The sequence below is a fragment of the Thermobia domestica genome, chromosome 9, assembly GCF_964235325.1.
Source record: "Thermobia domestica chromosome 9, izTheDome1.hap1.1, whole genome shotgun sequence".
Taxonomy (NCBI): domain Eukaryota; kingdom Metazoa; phylum Arthropoda; class Insecta; order Zygentoma; family Lepismatidae; genus Thermobia; species Thermobia domestica.
In genome coordinates this window covers 160,333,487-160,359,086 of record NC_137462.1, presented here as the reverse complement: position 1 = coordinate 160,359,086, position 25,600 = coordinate 160,333,487, and the positions used below count along the sequence as shown (strand labels likewise).

The window sequence follows — 25,600 nt, the reverse complement described above, 5'->3', positions numbered from 1 at the left end:
CTTAACAAACAAAGAACTATTTCTTCCTCTTTATGTTTTTACATTTCACCCCCGTTCATGGGCGTCGGCAGGGTTTCCAGGAAATTTGCATGGATACAAACATTTCTTCTCCAAACTTCGTCCACAATTATTTTAACCTCTTGTGGCCACCAAGGTACGCCACAGTGGTGAACCTGGATGACGCCATTCCGCGGACTGGCATTTCAGTTCTGGCTTAGACCCTGGCCCATCTATGACGACGATTCTCGCAAGCATATTGTCTCTCTCCTCCTCGTAACGCGCTAGATGCACATGGCAAATTTCTTAGTGTGTACACTTTTCCACTTCACTTAGTTCATGAGGCACCCACTTTGCAGTGTTTGGGGTCCCTGGTTCGATCCCAGCTCGCGCTGTGTAAACTTTGTAGTGGACAAACACCGTGCTCGTGGGTTTTCTCGGGGTTCTCCCGTTTCCTCCCACTTTCTTCATTCCACTGTTTCATTCATTTCTCATAATCACCGTCTCCTTTAGCCTAACCGGCATAACCGTGGGACGTAAAACTAAAGATTTCATTTCATTTTTTCACCCACTTTGCAGCAACTTTACGCATGTGTAGGTCGTCGCGTAAAATCCTGTAGATTGTTGTCTTCTCAATACCAGTATGGGCTGTTATTCCTACAGCTTCCATCTTCTGTCGTTCTCCATTCACTGGACGATCATGGTACGCACATTGACAGGCCGCCCGGATCGGTGCGTGTCGGCCGTTGCAGCTCTGCAACTCCCGAATGCATCTACCCACCGAGCAATCGTTTTGTATTGTAGAGCAGCATTTCCTAACGCTTCCACAAGCTCCTTGTGGCATTGTCGCGCATTCCTTCCACTGCAATCATCACTGTTCAAGTCGGGTAACATCCATCCTGAATGGCTGCTCAATTCACACTATGGTCCAGTGTTGCCACAGTCCTAGCTCTAGATTGGCCTGAAAAATAGTACCAAATTTAAACAAAAAGGCTGAATTCATTTTTTGTCAAAAAGTAAAATATTTTTGCCGACGTATGATCATCCCTGATCTAACTTTAGGCCTATACATAAAGTTTGTTACAACGCGTCGATATAGATCTCTAAAACGCAGAAATGTTCTGGTATTTTTATATTCGTCAATATGGCGTCACTAGTAAACAACTTAGCCCGGTAAGCCGGCAGCTACGTCAATGTATTTTTTTGTCCTATACCATGCCGTTAGGGGAGGGGGCGGTCCCGGGCGCCGTAGTAAGGGACACAAAATTCGGAAAGAAAAAGAAAAGATATATATATATATATAAAATTGAAGGAAAAAGTAAGAAAAAGTACTCAAAATCAACGAAAACCAGGGTTTACTTTTAAAAATTTATTACGCTTCGCGCCAACCATAGTGGCGCTTTGCGATTGGTCTATCGACCTCAGTCATATATACGGGACGCCGTCGTATATTCTCGCCCAGGCGCTGATTTTCCACGGTACGGCACTGGTGCTATTATTGTTTTGATGTTGCATAATCTTTTCAACGACACAAATTATAGACTTACTTCAGTACCCGCTTGTCTTCTTCAGAATATGCAACGCTTGATTCAACGTGTGTGCACTTAAAAAGATTTCAAGCTAAAATTTCTCCACCACACTGCTTCTTTCTCGTCTCCTTCCTGCGCGGCACGGATGCACCCACCTAGCGTCATTTGTTTCCCGGTGTAGTTCGAATTACGAATTTTCCACATGAAGTTTGTAGCGTTATGCGGTGCAACGTCACAGAATGAATGTTCACCGGCATTTCTTAAAGAGTCCAACACAGTATGAGTAACGTGAACTTTTGAAAACGTGACAGTATTTGTTAAATGGTGCTGAATTGGGTAGAATTGTACCAACTTTTTCAAAAAAGGAGCTCTAAATGCCAGCGTGGTACCAACGGGCCGATGAATGACAAAAAGGGCTGAATCTGGTACAATTGTATCAAGTGTGGCAACACAGTTATGGTCTCTTTTCACGCTTCTTTCTGTTGGAAAGGACTGTCATGTCATGTTACTGTGTCATGATGGCCAGCCATCTTGTGGATTCCTAGGGAAACTCCTGATGCCATGGAATACGCGTAGTTTGTAATGTACTTGTGTATTGTTACAATTGACAGTAAAACACGTTTGAAACGACAATTTTTTTTCGTCTTTTTTCTCGTGCTATATCTTTATGGTGGTGTGTGTGTTCGTCCCTCTTCTTATATGTAATGTTTACTTATGAACTAACCTTCCATTTGCATATTTCAATTTTTTTAATTCGTTAACATTTTCGAGAAAAATATAGTTGCCATGATTTTTGCAAATGTTCCTCGTAATTAATTGCTAGAAAGTTGTGAAAGCATGGCTAGACACGAGTTTACCAGATTTTTGGGAGGGGGCTAAAAGGAAGATTTTCGTGGTTTTTAAGGGAAAAGGAAGATATATGATATTCACAGTTTATATATGACAAACACATACACGGTTTTACATAATAACGTATAATAATTTTAATTGGCAAAACAGAAAATGTATATTACAATTCCCAGTGGAGGTTCATGTGGTACGGATCTCACGTTAATATGCAGACCTACGTCTCGTATAGCTTCGAGGCCTACGTGTCGTATAGCTTCGGCGCTAAAAGGGACTGTAAAATCAATTCCTACCAACTAAGTATATTGCAAAAATTGTTGTTACCTTTTAATTTTGTTTTAACGAAGTTTTTGCATTTCTTAACAGTCCCACATCCTTGTTTATACCTTAAAGAAATCAATACAAGACATGTTCAAATTCACAACCACTTGGAGTTACGTTTTTATTAGTTCACAGTCGCTTCTGTTTCTAGCATCATTATATCACGATCTGTTCGAGGTGATGTTAACAGACGAAGGCTAAGATGTTAAAACCAAGTTATCCTTAAACATAAGGTTGAGGTGCCAGAAGTAATATTAGTTGGGTTTCGCAACTTGCTGAATTTTCTCTGAGTTACTTCGCTGGACTGCGTTGTTATAGATATACCACGTTGACTTGACACCTAGTCTTCTGTTCCAAGCGGCTGAAGAAGTTCTACTCTCTTTCGTCATCCGCTCTCTTGCTTAGCAACAGCTGAACCCTTATTGGCTCAACGCGTAGGTGTGAGCTCTAGTTCGCATTTTTGCCACTGTTCAAAACATTTTGGCAGCGCTATAAGAGTGTGAGAAATTAGTGCCTCTAACTAAAAGATATTTGTTTCGCTCTAACTTTTAAAAACATTTTAAAAGTTCAGAACTATCATTTCTTTGATTTCTTTAAAAAAAAAAGGAAGAAATCATTTTACGGGGGAAATGAAAAAGTCTAATGTAAACATCCCGAATAACGTAAAACTTACGGAAAAGTATAAGACGGAGGAACCTTATGACTCACACTTGGGAAAAAAATCTATAGGTACTTTCGGCAGAATCACTTCATCGGTGAAAAGGAGAAGTGGTATTAAAAGAAATTAAAAACCAGAGAAAAGTGTGAGAGACGTCCAAGTGGGTGCATATTGGAATGCAAGGTCACCTGATAATGTTACTAGACCAGTGTTGCATTGCAGCACGGTGCCCAATTGAAAGCATTTCACGTTTCTATTTTCTTCCTGTTGTTTTCCGTCTACTTCTGATTCTTCTTATGTGATTCTTCTGATCCTTAAAGGATTCGTAATGATGAAAGTGACAAACTGTCGTGAAGCATCTATGATTAAGGTTACCATTTCTATCACTCGGAGTACAAATTTTACGAATATTGAGCAAATGTATTTCATTTTGTTCTTAATTGTATGTATAATTTTCATAAACTTCTTATAGGTCATTCCGAATTTTTGCAACTAGCTGATCTATTAAATGTGGAGATCTCGGAAGTTAAGGATCGAACCATTGCATGCCAAACTGCTATGCCGACAATATACAACTCCTTACCATCAAAATATATTCAGAGCTGCGTTAAACACAAGTAAGTATTTCTTAAAAAATGGGTTGTTGTATGCATAAAACTTATACAGATGTTTGCAACACACAATATTTCAAAGCATTAAATAAGAACATAGTTTTCGGTTCGTAGAATGCTCAGAGTAGGAAAGAGAGAGAATGTCTGTGGGTGAGGATCTCCTTTTTCTAATTCAGTAAATCTACTGGTAAATAATTAACGAATAGGTGGGCACCATAAAGTAGAATAAAAATCAACAAATGCTGGTGCACAAATATCATTGTTTGTGTAATTAAATTAGTACGTCAATTACTCATCGAAAACCGCCAAACCAAGAGACCCTTGGGACTCTTTTACAGAGAAAAGATTGTTTGGTTAACCTGACTAACGAACTGACCAATCTTAAGGATGCACAAAACACCTAGTATCAAGGATTAATAGGGGATTAATAGGAATATTGTCACTGACAGCAGCAAAGCACGAATCATTCAATAAGGATAAAAATGAACTCTATTAGTATCCAGGTCGATTTTAACATTGTAAAGACAAAAGTCTAGATAGGATTAAAGTTATTTGACAGTGCTGTACATTCCATTCTTATTCCAGTTAACGGTCATCTAAAGTTCTTTATGGGAATGGGCATTATATTGGAAAATAAATCCCTCAACTCTCATGTACGAAGTTATAAAATGACAATCGAAGTTCCTCATCCCTACATAGTTGAGTTACCGTGGCTTCACGTGGAAGCACATAAAATTCTAGACATTTTGACGGATGTAGCCCGCACATATAACACCAGCATTTGTATATCAATCGTTCAACTAGATAGATGGACAGTATGATGGATGGGTTCTTTCTTCTGGTGAGGCCAGTTTTCTTCCCTTCAGAAATCACTGTCGAGAGAAAATACTAGAACACTTACTCCTAGACTGATAACTTAGTATGACCTCAGCAAAGTAAAATAGACATGAGATTTGGAACGTGGAATATAAGAAGTCTTTATAGGACAAGCGCATTAAAATCCATAATAAGTAAGTTAGGGAAATATAGAATGACCTCGTAGGAGTTCAGAAAGTTAGATGGGAAAGAAAGAGAGCGGCACAGGCTGGAAATTTTACGAAAAAATAAAAATCACCAGCTAGGAATACAAACGAATATCAGCAATTAAACATGTTGAATTTGTTAATGATAGACTTTCTTTTATTACTCTCTAGGGTCGGTGGTGCAATATTGTTCTAAATCTACATGGCCCACCAGAAGATAAGAAGAACGATTTAAAAGACATCTTTTACGAAGAAGTAGAACATGTAATTGACCAACTCCCCCCTCAATGAAAATTCTATTAAAGGATTTCAATCCAAGGATAAGATGAGAGGATATTTTCAAACCGGTTACAGGGAACGAAAGACTGCATAAGGAGAATAATGACAATGGTGTTAAACTCTGTACTTTGCAAGATTGATAAACCTTATCGTGAAGAGTTCAAAATTCCCATATCGCGACCACCAGGTTCACCATGGCAATCATACATATACTTGGACCTTGCCAGATATATATATGAAATCAAGTTTATCACGTTTTAGTAGATCAAGGACGGTCTAGCATAATTGATTCGTTCGTCTAGAGGAGCCGACTATGATACTGACCAGTACTTGATAGCAGTGATTATAAGAGAAAGATTATTGTTGAAAACAAGAAAATAATCAATACCTGACAACAGAGGAGTTTAATTTAAAGAAATAAGAGGGGGATCAGGTGAGAGGGGAATACCAGATTGAAGTGTCGAATAGAATCTCGGATTTAGAAAGCTCAGAGTTCACTAGTGTTGGAGATACGTAGGTTGAAATTTAAGGATAGCATTAAAATTTCAGCAAAATAAAAACCGATTAGTTAGTTATAATTTTGGACGTCAGTTGTGCTACTTTTTACAAGAGAAGAATATAATCCTATATTGTGAAAAGAAACTTTAATTTTATTATTATTCAGGTAGTTCATGAGAAGCATACACTTTCAGAGTTCTGTCTATTGTGAAAGTATTTTATTATTATCTTCAGATAAACAGCACTGACAAAATTTTAATTTCTTTGCAGGTATTTTCGTTTTCTGTTTGACGCAATAATTGTCCTTAATGCTGTGTTTATTGCATTGGATTACAACATGGCAGAATGGTTTTTCCTTATAGTATTCAGTATAGAAATTATCTTGAAAATGTATACTTTCGGAATTATAGAATTTTTTAAAAGATTTTGGAATGTGTAAGTATGATGAAAATTTGGGCAAGGATTTTCTTTTAATTTAGTTTATTTATTTGGTCGTGTTTGTACACGTTATTGAGTTTATTTCGTAAAGAAAATATTGTATGTGATAATTAAAGAGCGGCACTTGTGACAAAATGCCGTAAGTTCAATTTCTACAAGAAATCGTAAATAAATGTCACTTAATGTGATCATTATGACCATATTTTCTATTTTACGGTTGCTTCTTAAAGTTTTATTCATTTTAGTATCGGAAATACAAATCAAATTGCTCTCCGTTATCGTGGAAGGAAGCTCGCCTGCGAGATATAGCATTCAAACGCACCTCACCCGAGAGGATTAATCATTGTTGAGAAACTTAAATATATTGAAAGGGCAGAATATATTTCTGTTGTTGCTATGAATACCCAAGGTTAAGACGTGCTTCCAATATGATCCTGTCACATTGATTGATATTGAGGGGCTATTTTCAACATCATATCTTAACGGACAGATGAAATAACTAGTGTGTGTGGATAAAGTTTAAAAAAAAAAAATACTTATGCTTGCAGTCAGAAGTGAACTATGTGCTGTATGGCATGACTTGTTTTTCAAGTGACAGGTAGGGTTATTTAATATAATTGAGTTCTTCCTTCCTTTCTTTCTTTTTTTTTTTTAATCGAATTTTTTGACTGCGATATTCATTAGCGTATTTTCTCTGCAGTTTATGATAAATGATATTAATATTTCTGTAATTTGAATTTTCTTTCTTTCTTTCTTCGTTTTGATGGGCTCTAGTTACTAATACTCTGAAAGGCATGCTTATTAATTAGTGCTGCTTACAATTCTTAATGTAAATTAACGCATTTAATGCAATTTTTTGGTAAATTGGTGACATAAAGTACAATAAATAGATTCACTTTTGCAGTATAAACTGCCATTTTTGAAATTTATTTTTGTCATTTTTCCCGCCATTTTTGATGTTTTATTTTGCTACAGCTACCGATCTTTAATGATAATATACAGTAAGGTGGATGCAAAATTAGTAATTTAAGATGTGTTTGATTTACTTGAATGCACTTAAAATATTGTAATCTTTGAGACTGTAACTTATATTCAGTTTTGTAGCATAAAATGGATCCATAAGACTGTAAAAGATTCATGTCATTTTAGCGTCCTTACTATGGTAACGATCATAATTTACCCCTAAGCAAGCAAACATGTGATTAAAAAAAAAAAAAAAAAAAAAAACTTCCAACAGAGAAAAAGGATTACAAAAATATCTTTGTGCATAAATGTGTCCTCAAGATAACAGTGGGTTAACAATAATAACCCATTGCTACTATTCGTTGGTTGGAGTTATCAACCCTTTTCAACACCGAGATATCCATAAACCTAACAGTTTAATGGAATCCGAACAGCACGTACCCGCACTGAGAATCAAACTCGAATCTCCCGCACCAAAAGCGAGAATGCTAACAGAATTAGACATATACATATAATGGTATTTCACTGCTGTTAGAAGGCCAGTGAAAGTATTAAGGTTTGTAGATGTTCGGTAAATACAGTAGACTAGGATTTACATATCCCTAAATATTCATTTGCTTGTGTTGATTATGTATTACAGTATTTTTTTAATATATAATATAATAGTAAGACAGAAATGAATGGAGAGTTTATGAATTGAACCTCGGGGTTCCATAGGCGATAGAACTAGTTAGTGATAGTATAATAGTAATAATATATAGTTTTTTGTAAATGTAGACAAATATTTGCCAAAATATATCAACTTGTTTTGCTATATGTTGTTTCGGAAAGTTGATTACTATATTTTACCAGCTTGCGGTCACCTTTGGCTCTGTTGTATTTAAATGGCATAAACGAAATTCACTTAAAAATTAAATAATCTTAATAATGATGCGACGAGTTGAGATCGATATTAGAAGTCACTGTTACAGTTCCTGGGCACAGAAATGAGTTACTTGCAATTTTACAGTTTATGATGTTCTGGAAGTATGTGTGTGTTTTGAATTCTTATAGTGTTCATTTGATTTTAAAATCGAATGAAAGTTTTGGTCAATGTAATATTGTAATTACATTGCTGGATGTAGATCCTAGTTAATTAGGTACCTAGCTTGCTCTTCTCCATCCTGATACTTATTGTCGAATGTTTGCTGGCAGTAGTGTTGACACAGATAAGAAAAAAAGAAGTTACTGAATTGAAAGTTGTAAGTTATCAAAAAAACCTTCATCGCCCATAGATAGATAGGTATACGATATTATTTTCAATCGAACGAAGCAACCAAAATTAAACTCCGGCGTAGGCACCCAGGACAGGAATTTGAATAACATCATTGGCACCTACACTATAGTTACCAATCACAAAAGAAGAAGCGCAATTGCTAAAGAATTCTACACAGAGGGGGGAAACCTGTACAGAGATATTCAAGATGCCTTAAGACTTTTATATTGTGTTACTGTGTGTATAATTAATTCCCATTCGTCGTAACCGTACTAAACGTCTGAGGCCGCGAAAGTTTGATTATTCGTGATTCTTAATCAGTCCCTACCAGAGAAGAGCAAGATGAGTATTTTTGGGTTTATTTAGAGAACAGCTTTTCAAGTAGTTTACATTAAATCTTATATTGAATTGTTACATTTAATTTCTTCTTTCTAGATTTGACTTTGTAGTAATTGGTTCAGCTCTGTTAGTAGCTGTGATAGAAGTAATACAAAATAATGGTGAGTAAACAGACTCCAATTGCCTGTCCTCTTCTGAAGCTAACTAAAGGCTCACCGTTCTGTCTCTAAGGCATGCAAAGTAGCACTCTTGATTTGTACATATTACTTCGAGGGGCATGTGGTTCACATTTTTAAGGTAAACTAATAATTTCTTATAATTACTACTTACTATCCTGTAATTACTAATAATTTCCCATAATTTCTGAAGAATGTCATTGATTGTGAGAAAACTTATAATTCCATTATTAATATAGCACATTATAGTATACTTAATTATAGCAAATTGTAGAGTTCTATTTATTTGAAATTTTGTTTGAAAACATTCTTGATTACAATACTTAATTTCTTGAATAACGAAAGCGCTGATGAATTAGTGATAAAAATCAAGTAGATGTAATATTTTGCATATAAGAAAAAAGCTGTCTTTCGAACTCCTTATCCCATTTACTTATTACATTCACTTTAGAATACTCGCTTAAGAAAATTAGTTAAGTACTGAACAATCTCAATTGTTGATATTGTTAGGATATTTTCCTTTGAACGATTGAAGAAACTCTGACTCAAGGAATTCCCTTGTGGTTATATAGTTACTGTACGTGCCTTCGACACAGGAAACCCGGGTGCGATTCCCAGTAGGGTGTTATCTAATTCAGATTTTATATTAAGCTGTAGATCCACGTCTCGTACAACTTTGGTGCTAAACTGAACGCTAAACTCTAAATTAACTGAGGTGGCTCAGTGGTAGAGCGTTCACCTCTGGTACATGAGGTCATCGGTTTGATCCCAGCTCGCACCAAGTGAGCTTTGTGGTGGACAAACACTGTGTGCGTGAATTTTCTCGGGGTTCTCCCACTTTCTTCATTCCACCATTTCATTCATTTCTCATCATCACCGTCTCCTTTAGCCTAACAGGCATAACCATGGGATGGAAAACTTCAAGATTTCATTTCATTTTTGTAAATTAACTGAGCAAAAAATTAGTTTGTAACCACAAAGCAGCACCCAAATGATGTCAACAGTCAACACTTCCACCAGCACAATGTATTTGTTAATGTGTCCTTCGAGACTGTTGGGTCCGTAACTTCCCAAAACAACTGAAGCTCTTTAAAAGAAATAAATAAAATATCACACAAGTTTCAAAGCTCATTTTGACCTAACGCGAATGGAAACATAGTCCTCTTTTATCTTGTTAAAACTTCAAGGTTGTAAAATTAAGAACATCCTTTCCTTTCCCTTTCTTTACACACACACACGAGGAAGAAAAGCGTCAAAATTCGGCCAAAACGTAACAACACAGATGCTAGGAGATGATAGCGATCAGTGCAAGAAACACGAATGAATATATTTGAAAGTGCGTAAGGAGATTGATGTTGTCAGCATATAAAAAAACGAAATACTAACGTATTGAAACAGTAATCACAAAATCAATGAAAATACAGTACTTGATAATATCCACAGAAATAAACAGAAATGTAACCATAATGTCCCGAAAGTAACCAGCACCTTTTAAATTCAAACGGACAAATAAAAGACTATACGAAAATATAACTTCTTCGGTGGTTTTTCTGTGCGTGATTTTCTTAAATCATACATAAATAACTACATTTCTTTCTATGACAGGCATCGAATCTATTCTTGAAATTTCAGAACTTTTATAAACTGCATTTCTTGTGCAGTTCTATTGTTAAATGTATTGTCTTTAGTTATACGTATGTAAATTAACATTGGAAAGGCATTTCAGATTTTGATTACACATTTCATACCAATAAAATGTAAATTTTTGATCATTAAATTGTGGTAAGTGATTCTCTGATGTTCAAGATTTGTACTTATTAATGAACAAAAGAGAAACTATCTACCTTTCGTTTTGAAATACAATTAATTTTCAGTTAATTAATTGAGGTTCAGAAGTTCTCTGTGTGATGTACGAAGGTGGGATACGAAAAAAAAAAGTTAAAAACTAATTGTTTCTGTGGGGAAACGAATTTTAAGCGCACTTTAAGTTTTCGCAGTTCAAATTTCTTCATGCGTGTTAAAGACGCTAGCCTATACCATTGATTGCGGGTTCGATTTCCACTGAGAGATCATTGAAATTTAAACCCAATACGGTGGTTCGCATTCCACTTTAAATTGTAGCTCTACATTTCATATAATCTTGGTTCTGTAAAGGGACCTTAAGTGTAAACAAACAACAATTTTCGCATAGTACTTATTGTCTAGGCAATACGGTAATATCTAGGCGCATTTTAAGTAAGAACGAAATCTGCGAGAAAATTACAGAAAAGTACTGGCGAGAAACCTGTGCTTCACTCCGCACTGAATCTTGCCATTTCAACTGACATGGATGACTTCTAAAGTGAAAATATCTTCGTCCATTTTGTGAAAGTTGCGCGTTGATCCGTACAGATAAACATGGGCTAATAGTTATGGACAACGGAATTTCGAGGAAAATATTTCGGAGTGAAAAGGGGTGAACGTTTCTGTGGCGACGAATCTTCGGATTTTTCAGGTCAGAGATAGAAAAATAACTTTTACATTATTATAGAAAAAAACATAATCTCATTACTATTTTCTGGTTAATTTTGACGGAAGCAAGGTCTGGTAGTGTGGTCCTCTTATTGAATTCTCTTTGAAGCGAGATAGTGTGATGGGGCGCAGTCTCAACTGTGAAGATTGGCCTTTGCATGATGGTTTGTGTACCCTACGACTGCACTGAATTGAAACTACTGTCGTGGTTAGAAATTCACCTTAATAGTAGGTTTTCTGTTCTTCGTGTTGCATAAGAGCGTAAAGCACAAAATTTTTCAGTTCATTTTAATGGTCTCTTAACAGTTTAGCGTTGTAAACTTTTTCTTCCTTATTTGCTAGCACACTGAGAAAGAATCACCGTGTTTTACCTGAAATCAATAATAGAGGATACCTTACTTAATTTCCTCTATTATTGATTTCATTATTTTAAATATATCTTCTTACGTGAACAGATGGTATCAATAAAAGGATAGGTCTGAAACGAGGAAGAGGAAGGCTATTGGTTTGTGCTTGTCAGTGTAATTTTATATATATCGGGTGTTCTCAAAATGGCGCCCACGGACTACAGAGCACTATCCTAAAAATCAAAATAAAGAAATATATATATAAGTGTATACTTTTCGGATCCTCGTCTGGAGACGCGAATTGCACTATGTGACAACGTCGTAGATAAACAATCATAAAGTAGATCTACCAATCCATCAGTTATATCAATTCTTTCTAGATGGCAGTTATAGAAGGATAGGAGTTATAGTCGATAGATGTTGACACTAGCACCATCTATTGTAACAGTCGATGGATTCGTAGAGCAGAACTAAATTAACCACATAGTGAAATTTACGACGTTGCCACGTAGTAATGAATTCTTTTTATTCTCCATAACGACTGAAGGAAACCCCGAAGGTTATACCATTATATAACATTTTCGCTCTATTTTGATTTGTAGAATAGCATTCTGTTTTCTGTGGGCGCCATTTTGAGAACACGCCGATATATTGTGATTGCTATTGTCGTAAGTTTGTAGTTCATACCATGACAACCATAATATCAAGATCATATACATTTTTTTAAAAAAAAAAATTACGTATAGTTTCGTTCTCGTAACGTTTAGTATTTTGTCATTTGTTCCCAACTTCAGACATTTATGTTTTAAGACGTGAGGAGATATTACATCAACTTTGTCACCATTGAAGTTGTGATCAGTGAAAGATTTCCCTGGATTCATTGCCGTTCAATGATTACCTGGAAAAGATTATGAAAATTATATTTCATATATAGTAAACTTGGCACATTTAGATTCAAAATTATTTTTTAGGCGTTGGTCGTAAAATTAGATCAGGCTGAATCGCAAAGTTGTGTGTACACACCATTGTGTAGGAGAAAACGGAATAATTCGGCATAATTCCCTACCAGACCACGGGCGTAATTTTTCTTCTCTTTTTGTTAATATATTAATGTAGTGACTTAATTAAAGTACAACTAGTATCATGTAGCTATCAGGATGATTTCGTGTATAACATGTATCATTAGTAAGACTATTCATGGCTTTGGATTAATTGTTTTAACAAAAGAGACACTGACCAAAGCTTAAAACTTTACTTTATTTTAAATTATAATTTTTAACTGTTTCGGATATCTAGCATATCCTTCTTCAGACACGATCGAAATTAATGAAAATACAGACATATATATAAATGTTGTTATAACAGAGTTTAAATTCTTTAACCGTCATATATATATTCATTGTTATAAAAAATTTAAATTCTTTTAACAGTCATATATAGAGTCATTGTTGTACTTTTTATTTTTATTTATTTATTTATTTTTCTTATTTACCGAGGCCTTCAGCCCATCCTATAAGTCTTCGTGTTCACTTTCCAATTAAGTTACAAATTATAATTTAAATTAAATTAAAGTTTTAAGCTTTGGTCAGTGTCTCTTTTGTCAAAACATGTATCATATATCATTAGATGTTTGTTTTATAGATAAATATTAATATGTTTTCAAATCTATGTCATGCAGTTTGAAAATGTAGTCCAAATCAAAACGTGGATCGTAGTGCTAATGATAGTCTTTGTTAAGTTTTTTTTTTTTTTTTTTTTTAATCTCTATTTGATTTTGTGTGTCTGTGTGTGTTCGTTTCGTTAGTTTTAAGGTTATTCGGGTGATGGGAAATGCAGTTGTTGAAGAATGGAACGGAAATAGTGCAATTAGCAATCAGTAGTCTAAACATACAGACTGTATACCATATATTGTGTTTAGCATCAACTTCCGTCTATGTTTGATAGTTACGTACTTTAGTTACTCTGTTGAATCTGTTATTGGATGATTGAAATTGGTACAAAGAAGTCTACAATATAGTAGAAATACAGGTGGCCCAAAAGTAGGTATACAGTCCCGTACTGATCAACTCATTGCTTTTTATATAATTTCTTATTGTTATCCATCAGGTGGACTTAGTTTCTTTATTATTTGTTCTTAATATGTTTTTACTTATATCTTAAGTTCGGAACAGCCACAGAAAATAAACCTATAAGCTAGAATGTTATACTTCATCAATTCAGGGGTATATACATACTTTTGGGCCACCCTGTATTTAATGCCTTACTTTAGTGCCGTTGTTTACTTTGACTACATAAGTTGAGGGTGTTCAAATTATGTGATGTATACCAAGATTGCTCGGCTACAATTAGCATATTTGGTAAACATTAACAGATATTGAATTATCAGTAGCGTACACAATGGTTTCGAGTTTTTAAGCCCCTCCCTTCAGCAAGACGTGGAAAATAAATGTTTGCTATGTTAAGATATATATCACGCGTGATTTGAAAGGATATGAGAGTGAATGTTTCAACTCCTCCTCCTTAATAAAATTCTGCGTACGCCATTTGGATTACTAATGTAATATAAACCTAATTTATGCTGAAGCAACAATTCTGAAAAAAATCTGGTATTGTAACCTTGGAATATAGAAATCAGAAAGGCTGATTTCATTTCTCTGTATTTGAATATCATATATTGTGATAATACCAAAATATTACAATTATCCTATGAAAGCACACTTAAAAAATGATGTAAAATTAGCTGATTCACTATACAAGCAGTTAAGTTAAAACGTCTAAAATTTTAAAATTTCTTGGAGTTGAAATCTTATTTCTGTACATATGTATATGTAAAGTACCACTCAAAGATATTAAATATGTATTGAATTTGCCATATCTATTAACAAAATTTTGAGACTTCAAAAGTATAATATAAATTTCTTCTTGTTTTCAGCTAAAGATAGTAGAATAACGCTTGAAGTTCTTCTCGTATTGAGAGTTCTTCGTTTGGTGAAAATCATGGGTGATATTAACCGTTTCAAAGTAATTATAACTACAATAATGCACCTTGGACCGTCCATTATTACATATATTGGAGTATTATTCGTAAGTAAACATTCTGTTCTTTTTGTCTTACTTTTTCTTTCTTTCTTTTTCTTTTTTTTTTCATATTGGGTCATTCCACCGAAAATCGCAAGGAAGTAGTTTCACGACCATTTCTGAAAATTCTCATAATTTGCACATATACTGGTATATGTTTCGTAAACACAATGGTATGATTAGAAATATTGGATTCCATTCCGTATGTCCACGGTGGTCATATTTCCAATATGGCGTCTAATAAATCATGAGAAAATCAGGAAACATACGAAATAGAATATCTCGGAAATGTAAAGGAATAGATATATGGGAGAAACACCTGCATACAGGTTATAAATTAACCTAATACAATGCTAAAAACTTCTTACCATCCGGTTTCAAATGCCTCAAAAAATGGCACAAAGTTTTAAGCAAGGATCATTCAAATTACCATCTTTAAACTGAGAATTCTGGGAAGGAGTTAAGCCAAAACTCCCATATGTAGCCTTCATATTTGTCTCCACACAATATACAGGTGGACGAAATACGAGATCGTAAAAATGAATAAGTGTGAATTTATAAGTCATCAAATATTACCACAAACGAAATTTTGCCAATGTTTGCATTTTAACTCCGATGAGGTAAGTGTGAAAATTCTGAGTTACGCTATATGACTTTTAGTTCATAATGTACTTATAGCAAAAAAAAAAAAAAAAAAAAAAAAAGTTTGTTAGAATCGGCAGGCATACAAACTGCAATGTTGGCAAGTTAAGTGTAAAATATCAAAATACAGAACAATACTATTTATTGCTCCGAGCTATAACATGCACAATGCGTGAAACTAGAACTAAATATGACTAGAACAGTAAAATATAGTGTTACTAACAAAGCATATATAATAATAATAATAATAATAATAATAATAATAATAATAAACAGGTCCTAAGAAACACATGCAATGATCTAATAACGCTACATTTGTAATAGAGGAATTTCGTTGCACAGTTTTTCTGATAGCTTCTCCCTGTTGGAGTTGTCAGTTCCAAAGATGTAAATGTAATCGCCCAGGTATCGGGTCGCTGTTTGGGTGCCACTTATTTATGTAATCGTGAGGTATCGGGTCGCTGTTCGGGCGTCATTTTTCATGTAACCGCTTTCCGTGCTCTGTCCTCCGTTGTCCTGCCAATGAGTGTTTTCCGGAGACCTGGACTTACCTGGGTAAGACGCTGAAGGACATCTCCAAAAGAGGATTACAGAATCATTTCTAAATTGCCCACCGGTCTCAATAACGAGATGAGCATTAGGCGTCTAGAGGTTCAGGTGTTGCGTCTCGGAAACCTCACGGACGATCAAACGGTCACCCAGACCACAACGCATACAAACATTATTCATACATACAACAAAAACGCACTGGATTAAATGACAGTATGCTTATTTATTAAAATACTATATAAAAAAGGGCGTAGAAGGAAACAATCACAACACTCAACACTGAATATGTATAATTATTTTCATTAATAAAATCACGCTTTGCTTTTTCACTACACTATAGCCCTTTATCACTCTTATATATTGGTAGAAAAGATTATGATTATGATTCCACTAGATATGCTTTTCTCACATCATTAATGCACTTGGGGGATTAGCACTGGGGAAATGTCGCCGGGATAGTCCCACGAAGTAATATAGTTGCTGCTCCAAAAGAATCCTTAAGAGTTGACATCAGCCTTCAGCAAAAATATGTAATCTCCAAACTGGAATGATAATGTTGGAGGGCGCGTTTATAATTAGTATGCACAAAGTGTGTGAACCTGGGACTTCACTGATTGGGGCTAGCCATAACTAAGTCCTTCACTGGCTAATAAATTGTGCTCCTGAATATAATGCAATGCCCGACGCAACGAATGTAGTTGCTGCTACGATATATGGAATAACACTCCTCGAACTCAGAGGTTCGAGATACGAGCTACACTGATCGACTGATCAATGTTGGCAGTTCATTCTCAAAAGCACTCAGGTTAAATCACCTGTATGTACATGAAAATAGAACATAAAAAAGAGTTGACTTTAATTTTAGTCCACTGGTCACGACGCACGAGACATTGCGATAACTTGGGTAACGTTTAAATAACGAACTTGTAAAGCGATGTGGCTGGCGTCGTTCTGGCATCTGTGGTTTGCTTTAGATCGCAGTGTTTCCATAAATGATTGGAAGATACACTTAATTCAGTTCCAAATAACCATAGAACATACTCTTCACATATTAATAAGTCAGGGAGAAACACTGAGAAGCTTCGTCGCTCACTAAAATGTTCTCACCACAAAATCACGTTTTAGATATATATATATGAATAAACGATAAAGACTTCTTTGTCCTGTTGCGTGGGAAGAAAAACAGTTCCCATCGAAGAAATAACTTATTTGCGTTGCAGAATAAAGTATAAATCGAAAAATAATTACTGTCTTTACGAAGTATACAGAGCGTCCGCAAAAAATACTTCTATAACCTGATGACGGTTATGTAAATATTCGCAAAACATGGGACAGGCACCCAGGATACATCAATTAACTTCACAAATGATATTCTTGGTCCTGCTGGTTTAAAAAAAAAAAAAAAAAATGTACAAATCATTATGCTCCGACTGACATCTTCAACAACTACTGGCCATCAGTGGTGATCATAAACGCAACAAAGTCCTGGATGTGAAAATAAGAACAGTGGAATTCCGTGGGAATTGATGTTAGCAGTACATCTTCATATTCTTCAATTTGATGTTCTGTAATATAGCAGTGTATTTGTGCTAAGTGGTACAAATCTGTTTTGACTTAATGTAAGGTACTGGTTTGCATTTGGCAAACCTTCTCTTAAGGATAGGAGCATTAGCGTGTACAGCTTCCGTAGACACAAATATGTAGTTAATTCCTGTGATTTTTTTAAATTTTATTTTTTATTTATTTATTTATTTTTTACAAAAGTCGTACAAATCTCGAGCAATCATGATCTGGTTTGTGTATTTTCTTTGAAGATCTCTTGACGTTTCTCGTTTGGTTGTACGGTACAGCCATATGGAAATTTACGGCTAAAGTGTACCATTTAGAAGTGTCCACCGCTGTACCATCCGCATCGTCGCACTGCCCTTTGCCATGAGCAGACGAAAAATAATCCTCTCAGTAGAAAGACCAAAGTCAGATTTGTGTTACAGAGGTTTAGTAGATTCTTTTTGTTTTTGTATTGCGCAGCTGCCCCATCGCTGGAATAAATCAAATGTTTGACCGATAGCAAAACTTTCTTCAGATAGCTTAAGAATGCGTCTGAAATTTATACACAGCAATAGTGTCGTGTTGTAAATGATCACTGTGACTCAATAATGTATCATGTAATATATAATGATACACGAAAGGATATGAAATGGCTTGAGAATTTACCCAGTGATAGCTTTGTATCTCATCTTGAATTACGAACGTGTTTTTTTTTTAAATCAGCCAACACTATTCAATCAGTACCATCGAGGTTATCGTTTCCTTTAAATAGGCAGACTGAGCTTTTGATAAATAGTGATGCTGTTTGAGGGCAAAGAATTTCTGTACGAAACTTTCAATGAATTCACTGAAACTCAAAACAATGTTTGTTAAGGTGGGGTTGTCTGTATTCACCCACTGTTTAACATTGACAGTTTCATCCATTCTCTCCCATTTCATTATTAAGCGTATCATCACTAATTTCTACATCAGGGCAGCTAGAACACATATCCATCATACATTCGTACCTACGTATATCAGATGTCACTAATTCTAACAAGTCTTGAAAGTCAACATTTAAATGTGCTTCTTCTAACATAAGTTTGATATTTTGAGGGGTAAACAGACATGCCAACTTGTGAGTATCTGCGGACTCAACAAGGGTAAACCATTTAGGTCTCAGGGTACAGAATTTGGAGAAACCTATTTGTGTTGTTAGACATGATTTTGAAATGAAACTACAGTTCTTTCAGGTTACACAAAATCACTCGTTTTTGTCTGCTTTCCTTCACTCCATTCACTTTCACTGAAATGCAGTGTTTTTTTCGAGCTAGTAGAAGTCTTCAGCGGCCTTTATTATTTGCGTACTTTCTTCTTAAAGTCCGAAAGAACATCATGTTTCTTGGTTAGTTCCATACTGATTCGCACAAGATATTTTGACATCTGCAGTTTCTTGCAAACTTTAGACTTCGGCCAACTTTCCGGCATTAAACTAACAACTTTAACTTTAAGAACATCATATTCTTTGGACAGACGGTTAGCACAATTCCGTCTTCTATCCACGATCACACTTTCTGAAAACGATTGCTTCAAGTTTCTTTGCAATGCGTTTGTTATTCTTTTATACTTTTTACGTAATACACCCTTGTTTTTCAACACTAAGTATTTTTAGTTTTGATAATGGTGATATACCTAATAGAGAACATATCTCATCTACTTCTTTGAGGTTAAATTCTGCAGGTATATACTTTGAGTGACTTTCTGGTTCCGTATTGTCTACATCTGCACAAACAAATATTGATTTGTAGCACGTTGGATAAAGAGACTTGTCAGGAATAAATTCCACCGGTTGCTTTTTCTTTCTTTTCAGATAACCACGTGTGATTTTCACATAGCCTTTTTTCCCCCCTTTCTTCCAACCTTCGTAGTATTGAAGGGAATTGCAACACACTTGTCCTAAAATATTATGATTCAAGTTAAAATTATTAGTTTAATGCCGTAAAGTTGGCCGAAGTCTAAAGTTTGCAAGGAACTGTAAATATCAAAATATCTTGTGCGAGTCAGTAAGGAACTAACCAAGAAACATGATGTTCTTTCGGACTTTGAAAAGAAAGTACGCAAATAATAAAGGCCGCTGAAGACTTCTACCAGCTCGTGAAAACAGCAAAATTTTTGCTGAAAAAAAAAAAAAAAAAAAGGATTGCATTGCAGTGAAAATGAATGGAGTGCTCAGCACGAATCAGCCTCTATTTTTAACTTGGCAAAGCAGGCCTATATATTAATATTCCAGTTATCTGCAGGATTTTTTCCATCATTAAAACAATCACTAAAGTTCGATTTCTAAAGCGCTAGTGCAATTGAAAACTCACTTTAAAAAATATAATTGTTTCCTCTTCCCTATATTGTACTTTCAAAGGTATTATTTTCAATTTGTTGAGAAGCAGTGTATATCCATTGATAACTTTTGTGTCATGAAATATTTGTTCTTTTATTACTTTATATATATATATATATATATATATATATATATATATATATATATATATATATTTTACATGGGACACCGTAGTCTAATAGTTAGAGCGTTGGAGTCACGTCTGCGTGGTTCCGGGTTCGATTCCCGGCCGGTGCTTCCCAATTTTCAGCATCCACCAAGCGTCGTGAGGCAAACTGGGGAGTCATATGAATGAAAGACGTAACGGCCACTAGGTCTAGAAAGCTCCTGATACGCTCCCGGTTAGTGACAGGGCAACACGTGCTCGTCTCTAGGCTGGACGTAGTTCAGCAGATCGCTGACAGATGGCGTTGGAGCGGCTCAGGCCCTCAATTGGGCTATTATGCCAAGTGTTTTTTTGTTTTCAAATACAGTGGAGCGTCGATTATCCGAACGTCGGTCAACCGAACGACCGCTTAACCGAACTGTGTACTCGCTCGCACCTGTTACTCTCCCACCCTACCGTCCATCATCCCCCTCACTCCCAAACCAAGTTTCCCACAGTAGTCGCCGCACTGAGCCACCGCTGGCGGAACATTGCTTCTAATAGGGCCTTCATAAGGCGCTGCTGACCGGCGAAGCCGCCAGTCGCTGTGTTTCAACAATCAGCACACTTCTGTCGGTTTGGCACTGGCTGTAGAAGTAGCGGCAGTATCAAAGCTGTTCACAGCAACAGCTGCGCCCGGCCAAGCCGCCAGTCTCTGTGTTTCAACAATCAGCACACTTCTGTCGGTTTGGCACTGGCTGTAGAAGTAGTGGCAGTATCAAAGCTGTTCACAGCAACAGCTGCGCCAGCTTAGAGTTGAGGCGTGCCGCTCCGCGCATGGCAAATAAACATGTACAGTTTGATTATCCGAACAAACCAGTTTTCCGAACACCCATGTCCCCCAATTACTTCGGATAATCGACGCTCTACTGTATTTTTACATGATCATTTTTTTAATGGAAACTTTTTGTTTAAGTAGATAATCGAATCTGTGAGTTTCTGCGATTATTTGAGCACTTTGACAGGAGACAAACCAAGTACAATTATAAGCTACTCGTAGCTAGAATTTTTCCTTCTACAGGGTGTCTACTGATGCTTGAAATAAAATGAAATCTTTCAGTTTTACGTCCCACGGTTATGCCGGTTAGGCTAAAGGAGACGGTGATGATGAATAATGAATGAAATGGTGGAATGAAGAAAGTGGGAGGAAACGGGAGAACCCCGAGAAAACCCACGCACACGGTGTTTGTCCACCACAAAGTTCACTTGGCGGGAGCAGGGTTTGAACCCGAGACCCCTAGCACCAGAGGTGAACGCTCTACCACTGAGCCACCGCGGCCCCTATGCTTGTAATAACTGGAAATAAGAATTATACTGGAAATGCTAGAATTTTGAACCACATACTGGAAATATCATGAAACTGGTAATTTCTCAACAATACTTTTCTGTAATTGTTTAAATAGTCTTAGAAACAATTTTGTATCCATTGTAATTGTAAATTTTTCTGAAGCAAAAGTTGAATACATTTTGTAATTAGATACTTAAAACAGTGGGTGGAGTGGAATTGGGAGGCCCTTTTTCTATTAAAAATAAAATATTCTTTTGATGGTAAAACAATTACAAACCTGAAATCATCAAGACTGTGATTATTCCTTTAAAAACTTTTTAAAAAATAATCATTGTATTAGGTACGAATTTTGCCAATAGTTATACTGAATATACTAGAATTTTAAAAATGAAACTCAGTAGGCACCCTGTTTTAAGATTGTTGTCAATTGATGCCGAATACAATATGTTCATTAATTCATCAATTTCTTTATCTTTTACATGTAACACATTATAATATTTTCCAACATGATGAGCAGTAATAAATTATGAATCTACAATTAATATAGCTTTTGAGCAAGCCCTAATTCACTACAATAGACTAATTAATAAATGCAGAGAATGATCATTTAAAGTAACTCTTCACGTTTATGAGAAATGATTTATTCACAGTAAAGAAGAAATTTTGAATATAACAGTCTGCCACATGATCTGATACTGTTTTGTTTGTTACTTATAATGAAGTGGCAAATAATAATTATTTATTATTTCAATAAATGTGATAATATTTTTTTCCCTTTTATTTTCTTTGTTTCTTCCAGGTGTTTTATTATGTGTACGCAATTGTTGGAATGGAATTGTTTAGTGGACTTATCAATCACTATGGATATGATACAACGAGATTAAGACCAAGTGAATTGTATTGTGGAAATGTAAAATTAAATGGATCAGATTTCTGGAGAAATCATTACTGCAATAACAACTTCAATAATATTCTTCAGGCTATGGTTGTCATGTTTGAACTAACTGTTGTGAACCAATGGCATGATATCCTTTTGTGCTTAGTTTCCTAATCTACGTAGCACTGAATTTAGTGATCATTACACATATTATCCTTTCTTTGGATTTGTGTGGGTCGTAGTTTTCTGTTTTCAACTAGATATACGAGGGTTGGAACTTAAATAGTGGCAACACTGCTGTGGAGAGACTATGCAATGAAATGTACTAGTGGCGCTGATAGCGCACGTTGTTGACATACCTACCTAACTTCCGAGCAAATTGAATCGCCCGTCCCACGTCACCGGCAGGCGTACAAGCGAGGGAAGCACAGTCACTTGTGAGCGAGCGGTCTAACGTAAAGGTGTCACTATGTTTTCGAAACAGGAACAACGGAGTTGGATCAAGATTGAATGTGCCAGAGGTCGTACAGCACGACAGTGTCATCAAGGGCTTCAAGAGACGTGTGGGGAATCGGCATTGCCGTACAGAACAGTAGCACGGTGGGTAAAAGCCTTCAACGAAGGTTGGCAAACTGTGGCAGACATGCATCGGGCAGGTCGTCCTAGCGTCACGATGGGTTCCGCATGAGTTGACGGAAATGCAGAAATGGATTACGACGCTGCTCAGACGCATTTGGAGCGCTATGAGCGCGAAGGCGAGGCTTTCTTACTCCGTATCGTAACACTGGATAAGACATGGGCCAGATCTTACGAGCCAACACTGAAACTCCAATCCAACGAATAGCGTCATTATGGGTCAGAGCCCCAGTCGAAAGTGCGTCAGAGCCCCAGTGTGGTGAAAGTTATGGTGATTCTCGTATACGACTGTAATGGTGTTATCCTAACGCATTACGTTCCTCCAGGGCAGACCGTCAATGCCCAGACGCCTCTTGAAGCCCTTGATGACAGTGTCGTGTTGTACGACCTCTGGTACATTCAATCTTGATCCAACTCCGTTGTTCCTGTTTCGAAAACATAGTGACACCTTTACGTTAGACCGCTCGCTCACAAGTGACTGTGCTTCCCTCGCTTGTGCGCCTGCCGGTGACGTGGGACGGGCGATTCAATTTGCTCGGAGGTTAGGTAGGTATGTCAACAACGTGCGCTATCAGCGCCACTAGCACATTTCATTGCATAGTGTCTCCACAGCAGTGTTGCCACTATTTAAGTTCCAACCCTCGTATATTGATTTTTCAGTTCTTAATGAAGAAGGAATTAAATATAGTGAGAAGTATTTAAGAAAACTGAAATCCACATTAACATTTTTAGTAAGTGTGAGGCATTTGAGGGAACTACTTGAATTAAGTGGTACAAAAAAAACAATCTAGAGAGCCAGTACAGATTGACAGTATACATATTGTTCACGCAGTACCCAATTGAGCGTTCATCTTGGCGTTTACCTCTCTTCTTCTTGGGAATTCAGTCTAGTTTGAATACTCTTCTCACTAGGGAAGCGAGATCAGTATAATAATGAACATTAAAAAACCACTTACTTTGATCTTTTAAGTGTCGTTTACCTTCAATACTGCTATCATAACAACGCCGAAATTCTTCATGAAGATTTTCGTCGTTATTTTACCGTTTATACTGTATTGTTTTTACTTCATGATTCGACCTAAGTAGACATGTAGTAATGATGTGTGTGCCCTCACATAATCAGTCAAAAAAAATATTGTGATTGACAATATTTTTCCCATTTGAGATCAAAATATCTTCGTGTGTACCATCACTTTGCACCATTTCATTAATGTTAGATTTAGATCATCGTTTACACTGAATATTATACCCTCCGAAATAGCTTGCCTTTGTTTATATATAATACATAAGTAGTGATTTCCTTTCTTTAAACAAAAATATTCATTATTTTTCCTTGAATGAAAGCTAGAATCACTTTATAGTGTAGTAGATTCGCTCAAAAAAGCTCTATTTTTGCAAGATTGACACTTTCTTCACTTTAATATATACATAATCAAAATTCATTTAAATATCCTGTTGTTACTATTTGTATAAAATTTCGTATGTTCCGTAAAATAACATATTGTGGTTAAGCGATAGGCCAAACGAGATGGATGGTGAATGCAAGTGAATAATTATAGAAGAGTTGGTGGGAGAAAACAATAGAACATAAGAAATCTGTTAATAGGCTTATTTCATAAACCTGAAAGAAGCACACGCCAATCTTCTCTTAAAAAAAAAGGCAAATTTTACCAAAATTATCTTGGAACAAACAGACAAACGGACAAACAGGGAGACAAATGCGTGTTCAGATAAATAATACTTGAATCTCGCCTATTCTTGCTTTAATAAATAAACTGAATTCTGTAATCGGAGATAAACATTCCATGAATTAAAATTTTGACTCACCTCCATATTCCCTGTACGAAGTGGTTCAATTAAATAGTTTTGTAAATAAGAGTGTGTTTTAAATGTAAAAAATGGTGAGGTTTTTAGATATACATAAGAAGAAAAAAGGTTTACAATATGAATTGAAATAATTAAAAACTGTAAGTATATTCCATAGACTTAGTTACGTCAGGTATTTTTCAAGTTACAAAAATTTCCTGCGCTTGATAGAAGATAAGCTGATCGAGGGATTCTAAATCAAATGTGTAAAGAACGTGAAAATAGTAGCAAATTTTACTGCCGGAAGAAATACCGAGTAGCTTTTGAAATATTACAAATGTTTATGCACTATATTTGCCTTGATGAACATGGAGCTAAATGTGACAAATTTAAATACATGTCCCTTGCGTACTTTAAGGAATTATCCTTAAATTAGTTAACGGACGTTGTAATAGTTAACTTTTCTTTTTTTTTTTTTTTTTTTTTTTAAGTATATTTCATTTCTACTTCGTTTTCCTTAATTCGATTGCACTTATTACTTCAGGATTTGTTCTGGTGACAAGCAAATGGGCAAGACTCTTCTTTTTCTCCTTTCACATAACTTGTGTCATAATTATACTAAAGTAAGTATTGATTTGATTTGAAGGAATTTTAGTATATTCATAATATAAATGTCATTTTATGCATATATTTACTTATGTACAAGTAAACAGTTTTAAAAGACTGCCATAAACAGTGACGTTATCAGGAAAATAATTTTAGGGTTGTAACGAAGGAATAAAAGTCCTGAATCAATACCAGAATAAGACTTCATGGGACAATGCCAAGCCAAGCAAAATTCTGGAAGAGCAACAGTTGCACTATCTT

The 25,600-nt window shown here is 35.7% G+C and overlaps 1 protein-coding gene across 1 annotated transcript in view; it reads left to right on the top strand.

Moving 5' to 3' along the window:
- Positions 1-25,600, top strand: part of LOC145695145 (uncharacterized) — a 103,895-nt gene that overhangs the window by 63,346 nt on the left and 14,949 nt on the right. Inside the window, exons 12-17 of the mRNA XM_081772080.1 lie at positions 3,824-3,968; positions 6,032-6,196; positions 8,853-8,917; positions 14,723-14,874; positions 22,214-22,439; positions 25,266-25,356. Of these exons, the coding sequence (XP_081628206.1) occupies positions 3,824-3,968; positions 6,032-6,196; positions 8,853-8,917; positions 14,723-14,874; positions 22,214-22,439; positions 25,266-25,356 (844 nt within the window). The remainder of the gene's footprint in view (positions 1-3,823; positions 3,969-6,031; positions 6,197-8,852; positions 8,918-14,722; positions 14,875-22,213; positions 22,440-25,265; positions 25,357-25,600) is intronic.